Here is a 7,423-nt window from a genome sequence, read left to right on the forward strand (position 1 = left end):
CCCCCATGCATCACTGCACCAAATCAGCCAAGCAAGTCGTGTTCAAACCCATTATGTCCACCAAAGTGTGTACATTGCATGTGAAGTATAACCAAGCGCCTGATCTGGTCCTGCGGAGGACCCTGGATACTAGTCTCGGGGGGCATACTTTAAGCTAAGTGTGTTACATCTTACAGCCCATCTCTGGTCAAAACATGAACCCCCCCTCCTACACCCCTCAAGGCTAAGCTTGCCTTGATAGACTGCAGGAGCTGCAGCCATACTGAATGTAGTGCAGGAGGAGGGCAGTCATTGGAAACATTGTGGCAGCCCCCCCTTTGCTGTCAGTACTCTGCTGGGAACACTTCTGCTAGTAGTCATTAAAGCAAATCTTATTTCTTGTGTTTCTCCTCCATTCAGGTGTATCCCATGGCCGTGTTAGCAACAGCTGAGAGGGGGTTAATCGTATACCAGTTGGAGAATCAGCCGTCTGAATTTCGGAGGATTGAATCCCCATTAAAGCACCAGGTAAGTCTTTGTGGGAGGAATAAAGGTGAACAGAACAAACGGAATGTCATCCATTGGAGGATGGAACATAATCTGGATCTGATGACTTACACATTGAACTGTCTTGCATGGCGGAGCCGTTCACATCTCTGATATTCCCTCCTAGCACCGATGTGTCGCCATATTTAAAGATAAACAGAACAAGCCGACCGGATTTGCCCTGGGCAGCATAGAAGGTCGAGTTGCCATCCAATATATCAACCCCCCCAATCCGTGAGTGGTCTCTGCTGTTATATTATGTTCTGCATAGTGGGTAGTTATGTGCACCTTCATGTCTGCCCTTCGATCTGGTTTCACCCTCCCTTGTTACTGTCTGCAGAATCTAAAACTTCTCTTGTGTTGCACCTCTACTTTGGGGTCGCTTGCTCTGGCAGACTCTCCTCTAATACTCTGCCTTTTCTGAAATCCACAGCTCTGCTCTTCTCACATTTATCACACACCCAGATCAGCATTTCCCTTCCACTCATCTTATTTATTGGTGGGATTACATAATACCAGGGGTAGGCAAACTCCGGCTCTTTGGCTGTTGTGGAACTACAAATCTTATGCAAGACTTTAACAGCCACATGCATGATATATGATAAGATTTGTAGTTCTTCCTCTGCTGGGGGGCCGTTGTTAGCCTACCCCTGCATTATACTCTTACTCCCTGCTTCCTTACTAAATCCACGGCTCGTATTTAAAGTAGAACTATGAGGTGAGTGATTTCCACTCATCCTCATAGTTGGAGCCGACAAAGAAGCTGTCACAGGTCGGTTCTATCGATCAGGAAGTGAGCAGAAACATGCCGCCGATCCACTCACTTCCCCATCATCTCCCTGCAGTGAGCGGGGAATGTCGGTCACCGCTCCCCGCAGGGATTCCCCCCTCTCTTATCCTCCAGCGCTGAGTGGAGGAACGAGGGAGGGGACAGGTACAGCTGGCTTTGCCTCTAGATAGACAGAGCCTGCTGTCACTCACACAGCTGGGTGGATCTAAACAGTATTGTCTGAATCCGTCCCGGCTGCGGCGCTCTCAGTATATTGCGGGCATTAGCCCACGATATACTGAGCCTTGGGTCACGGGAGGAGGTTAGTAAATGTCCTCCTCTGACCCCATAGTTCCCTTAAGTCTTTCAGGATCTTTTCGTGATATCTGCTCAGCTAGAATCCGGTAAGTGCGTTCAAGAGCATCTACACCTTAAAACACACACACACACATGTACGGATGACAGTAAGTTGGCCCAGTGCTGCCAGCCTAAACGTGAAAGTATCCTTTTGTATCGGAAAAGTCTATTTCCCAAGCTGCACATGAGCCGCAAAGGTTTACAACCTCCAAAACCGGCTCATTCTCTGACCTGAAACCCCAGCTTTGGCCCCAGAAAAAGTAAATACCCTTGTAGTGGGGCTTCCATGCACTTCAAGGGTTAATGCTCGTTGGGTGTAGGGGTAGAAGAGTACGCTGTAACACTTACATTTGTATTCCAGAGCCAAAGACAACTTCACATTTAAATGCCATCGGTCCAACGGGACAAACACGGCTGCCCCCCAGGACATCTATGCTGTACGTATGCGGAGATTGTGGTGATATGGGGTTATGCTGGGGATCTGCCGTCCTCTGACTCCCGATTCCAGTGTCATTGATGGAACTTGTACAGACTCACACAAGGTCCCCTGCTAATGAAATGTCTCCTCGCCCAGGTAAACGGCATCGCCTTTCATCCGGTACACGGCACGCTGGCCACCGTCGGCTCCGACGGACGCTTCAGCTTCTGGGACAAAGACGCCCGAACCAAACTAAAGACGTCAGAGCAGCTGGACCAGGCCATCTCTGCTTGCTGCTTCAACCACAACGGAAACATCTTCGCCTACGCCGCGAGCTACGACTGGTCCAAGGTCAGCGCATCGATTTAATGTCTGATTCCGGGGGGGCCCCTTCCCTACCCGGTACCCTCCAGATTTCATAACTTGAACTGTTAGAAATGTGGAGACTGACATGTTGCTGGTCTTATCGCTGTGGCTTCAGTAGGAAACATGCCAGCGGGTCAGATTGCTCCGGGTTAGTGACTGTGGAAGTATTAAACGAGAACTATGGGGTTAGGGCTTTTCCCCATAGTCCTCCTAAGGCTAACGGGAGGACACGAACTAGCGTCCTCCCGTCACCCAAGGGTCATTATATAGCAGGCTACAGCTCGCGGTATACTGAGACGCCGGAACGGATCCCACAATTCTGTCTGGATCCACCCAGCTGCGTGACTGACAGCTGGCTCTGCTTATCTAGAGGCAGAACCAGCTGTACCCGCCCCCGTCCATTCCGCCAGTCAGCGCTGGAGGAGCGGGGAGGGGGGGAATCTCTGCAGGGAGCCGTGAATGACAGTGACTGCTCTATGCACGGATAGATCGAGAAGTGAGCGAGCGACGGTATGTTTTCGCTCACTTCCCGATCTGCTGAGCCGACTTGTGACAGTGTCATTGTCACAGGTCGGCTCAGACTAGGAGGCTGAGTGAAAAGTTCTCCTGTAAAGCCAGAGTAGGGCAGCTTTAGCAGTTCAAGTCAGCAAGGCAGCCCTTGTGTGCAGATTCTCTTTAACCCGGATCTGATAGGAAGTAAAGGGTATAGGAAGGTCACGCACAGCACGTAGTTTCCATTGGGAGGGGATTTATTTACATTTCACTCTAATGCAGAACCGTTTCCTCTCCTTTCAGGGCCACGAATTCTACAACCCGCAAAAGAAAAACTATATCTTCCTGCGGAACGCCGCGGAAGAACTGAAGCCGCGGACTAAGAAATAATACAACTCCACCATGGCGTTATTTGAAGCCCGGTTCTGAATACCATCCTTTGGAGAGATTAAAACTTAAAGGGGACATTCATAAAACGGCGGTACGGCTTTAGGGTAGGCGTAGCGCTGCTTTACAAAAAAAGGACAAGGGTGTGCTTTACAAGAGTGCTTAGCGGCTCTGCTGGTTTTGGGACTCCAAAGCCGGCAAAGTGCGCACTGTTATATGAGACTGCCTCTCCTCCAATCACAGAGTTGTCCCTCCATAGGATAGCACAGGCACCATGCCCCGACCTGCATTTTATGAATGGGCCACGTTATTGAGCACGGAGTATAACTGAGAGCAGATAGCGATATCCGCTCTCCGTTACAATCCGCCCCAATAAATGTTTCCTCCGGCGGATTCATATAAAGTTTAGTTTCCTTCAAACCACATAAGATCAGTCATTTTTAGTTTGCTCCCGCTGCACTGCAGGACCCCCGCCAACGTCCGCACTGCAGGAAGACGCCAGCGCTGGTGTCTTCTCTCTCCGCCCCTCAGCACCATTTATGCTCAACCATTCACAAAACGCGGCCCATGCGTTCTGCGCTTGGCAGCGATAGGCACTCTTTAATCTTTCCCAAGGGTGGTGCCCAGAGTTAGCGTTGAATGTTTATTATTGTTTATATATTTGTTATATTTTTTTTTTTAATATTTGACTTCCTGTTATGACGTTGTGTAATTTTAATATCGGTGATGCCTCGGTCCGCTCCATGTCCGCGAGCCTCGGTCCGCTCCATGTCCGCGAGCCTCGGTCCGCTCCATGTCCGCGAGCCTCGGTCCGCTCCATGTCCGCGAGCCTCGGTCCGCTCCATGTCCGCGAGCCTCGGTCCGCTCCATCTCGGCGAGCCTCGGTCCGCTCCATCTCGGCAAGCCTCGGACACTTGCAGGTCCATTGGCTTAGCAAGCGAACACTGAAAGCCCGGCGGGGTCAGCAGCCTGGAGAGGAGTCGGCTCATTTGGGGGCCGTGGTCGGGGAAGGAATTATGGGTAACGGTCATGTAGGTTGTGAGGACTCGCAGTGGTAATCTGGTGATGGAAGACTGCTCTGCGTATCGATGACCCGAATCTGTTCTGCTGTTTTATGAGAAACGCATAGAACCAATTTTTTTTTCCTATAATAAAAACCTCTGTTTACTACTATTGTTCTTTTTGTGTTACTTTCTGCTGCTCTTCCTCCATCATATGTAGGACGTCATACATGTTTACTCCTCATTCCGGGGCTGCACAGTGGCAGTCACAGTTTATACTGAGACTAGCGCCATCCACTGGACAACGTGGTACCTCCTGGCTGCCGGAATGTTCTCCAGCCGGATGGTTCTTTGGGTTGTAGATGAATGGGGAAGGGTTGGAATCTCTGCCTCCTCGCTAGGAAGTTCTATTCTATATATTCTAATCTTGTAGACATAATAGGAAGTCCTATGTTTTACAGTTGTCACCAGAGCAGGCGGGAGATTTCCCCTCTCTTCCTGTTAAGGGGACAACTGTAAAGTGTGTGAGATGATCCTCGCTTCGTGTCCCGGGGCAATGGACGTGAGAGGGAATCCGCCAATGTAACAGAAGGTGGCAGGGAAAGAAAAAAACTTCCAAGAAGGAGAAAAGGGATCGCGGCTGACCGCTGTTTCTCGTCCATTGAGGGACACCGGAAGTCTTTCACCTTCGGGTTATCCTGCCGCCTGCAGAATGATTGGGCACTGGCAATCAAAAAAAAATACTGTAGGCAAGCCCAAGATAACCCCTCCTACTCCCAGCATGCCTCAGTTTGTTGCTAGTATCCTGAGAGGACAGATGTCTCTTCTTCTTCAGCTCTGCTGTTAGGATTAAGCTATCTGCTGGCTCATGTTCCAATGACGTCTCCTCTGTGCACGGCTGCTAGAGCCGGTCTCTGCGATTGGAGCTAGGCGGCGCAGCTCAACTCAACCTGGCTTTTGGAGTGGTCGCAACCAAACATTGAGGGGTTCCACCTCCAGGCTCTTTCCTGAACCCATTCTGGTAACTGGAGGGCACTTCCCGTGTCCCTGAAGACTTGCTTTGGGGATAGGCTGGGCACCAGGTGGCACCTCATTTGCATAAGGTCACTGGGCGCCTCTAAATTCCCTATTTCTCGCCGGTTTTGGCCACGGGAGGGGTTAATGTTGTGGAACTGAGCGCTGAATTCATACGCACTCTCTTCCGCCATATACCGTAGAGGAAGCATCTCCCTGCTGCTGGTACTGCTTGCAGGATCCTTGGCTGCTTCCTACTGTCCTTCTACAGTGAGCAAGGTCGTCTCCAGCCACCCGACTCTGCTACCAGCATGCTAGGGTTTAGGCGAGTACCTGAGGCCTTGTATTCTGAGCCTATGTTGCCTTACCTCCCATGAGGCCGTTCCTAGACACAGAGGGGACAGTCCCTGCTGCAACGGGTGGCCTCAGCTCCCAACAGTTGTGGAGATGTTTCTTCTGAAGGTACCTACCTCCTGCAACCCGGAATCCGGTTATGCTTTGCCTATAGACAGGCCTGGATTTCCCACAAGGCCCGGCCTCAGGGCAGCAAGGAGAAGAGGGGCAGCAGGGGTGTGGAATTCCTATCTCCTGATGCCCAGGACATACAGTTCTGGGCGCCGGGCGGGTAGTTGTTTCTACATTTAGCTCGGCTTTGGGCAAGCAGAGCTAAATGTACAGCAGGGAAGCCGCCACTTGTTTTGTACAAGTGATCCCGGCGATGGCGCTGAGATCACTTGTATACAGCCTGCAGGTCTGCCATTCTCTAGGGGGGGAAGAACCTGGCCTTGGGGCAGCAGAGAGAGTAAATCCGGCCCTGCTTATAACAATATACCTAGCAGAATATTAAATTGATAGCGCAAAAGAAAGCAAATGTGACAAGATAATATATTTATTAAAAGATTACTATGTGAACCCTGGCCAAGTGGGGTGGGGTCCCTCCAGACTTTATGGCTCGGTTCACCCACTGTCCTGGCTGGTTTTGACTGCAGAACCAGGACGTTCTTCTGTCCGCCTCCAGTTCTTTAAAAACACATATTTGGATGTGCAGGTCTTTCTCCCGGGCACTGCTCCTTTCTGACTCCCTTTATTTCATTCTAAATGGATTCCAGAAGCGTGCCCCCGCTCCTCGTTCTACCGAAAGCACCATTCAAACCTATGGTGACATCACCAACATCAACAAGGAAGATTTGGAATATATGCCATCCTCTACCCCGGGTGGCATATTGGAGGTTGTCAGGATCCATCTATGTACCTGTGCTAGGTGATGATGACATGGGTGGGGTTCAGTGCTGCTGCTGCTCCAAGTCAGCCTGTAGTGCCTGCTTTTGGCCACTGGGGGCAGCGCTGTTGCTACAATATGTCTACCTGCAGTGCACCAAACCTGCCACTAGGTGGCAGCGTTGCTCTTATAATGCGCCGTTCCCGGGCTCTATCATCATCACGTAGAAACAATAGGCTGCAGATCCCTTCACTTAAAAAAAAAATTGTTTACAAGTCAGCGGAGGGTGAGCTGAGTGACGCCACTTCTGATTGGCTGCCAGCGGATATTCTAATGTATTGCACTCAGTAGCATGCACTAGGACCGGTTTCATGTCCTAGTGATGTACAGTATTGGCTTTTTAAAGATGGCGGGGAGGGGTGGGGGAGCGGAGTATCTGCAGTTTTCCTGAACACAACAGGAAGTGAAAACAAATCTCCCCAAAAGGGTGGGGAAATCCGCTCTCAGCCAGAACCACTCGGGTGAATCCTTGCCGTGGGAACATGACGGGGTTATGCTTTAGGTCAGTACACCAGGAAAGTGGTCACACGACCGGGCACCGGCTAATGCAATTTAGGTCAGTGCACCAGGAAAGTGGTCACATGACAGGGCTCCGCAGGTACAGAGTAATAGTTCCTTTTCTGTTCATGTGTCTCCAATGACTGGACTACAAACACCTAGCTCTATAAGAAGAGGGGGGTGTCCTGTAGTCCCCACACACTTCCTGATAGAGGACATCGCTGGGCAGATGTAACAGAATGCTCCTTAATGAGGGCGACTGGGATGGGTCACGTGACCACTGCTTGCAGAGGTCACATGGTACCAGACGGGCCAAC

The 7,423-nt window shown here is 50.7% G+C and overlaps 1 protein-coding gene across 2 annotated transcripts in view; it reads left to right on the forward strand.

Annotated features, from left to right (window-relative positions):
• Nucleotides 1-3,405, forward strand: part of RAE1 (ribonucleic acid export 1) — a 9,086-nt gene extending 5,681 nt beyond the window's left edge. For both annotated transcript variants that reach the window (XM_018560678.1, XM_018560677.1), the window contains exons 8-12: nt 400-507; nt 653-759; nt 2,013-2,088; nt 2,226-2,420; nt 3,231-3,405. In XM_018560678.1, coding sequence (XP_018416180.1) covers nt 400-507; nt 653-759; nt 2,013-2,088; nt 2,226-2,420; nt 3,231-3,317 — 573 coding nt within the window. In that variant the 3' untranslated portion in view covers nt 3,318-3,405. The remainder of the gene's footprint in view (nt 1-399; nt 508-652; nt 760-2,012; nt 2,089-2,225; nt 2,421-3,230) is intronic.
• The last annotated feature ends 4,018 nt before the right edge of the window (nt 3,406-7,423 follow it).

Source organism: Nanorana parkeri, unplaced genomic scaffold (genome assembly GCF_000935625.1).
Source record: "Nanorana parkeri isolate BGI_ZX_2015 unplaced genomic scaffold, ASM93562v1 scaffold474, whole genome shotgun sequence".
NCBI lineage: Eukaryota > Metazoa > Chordata > Amphibia > Anura > Dicroglossidae > Nanorana > Nanorana parkeri.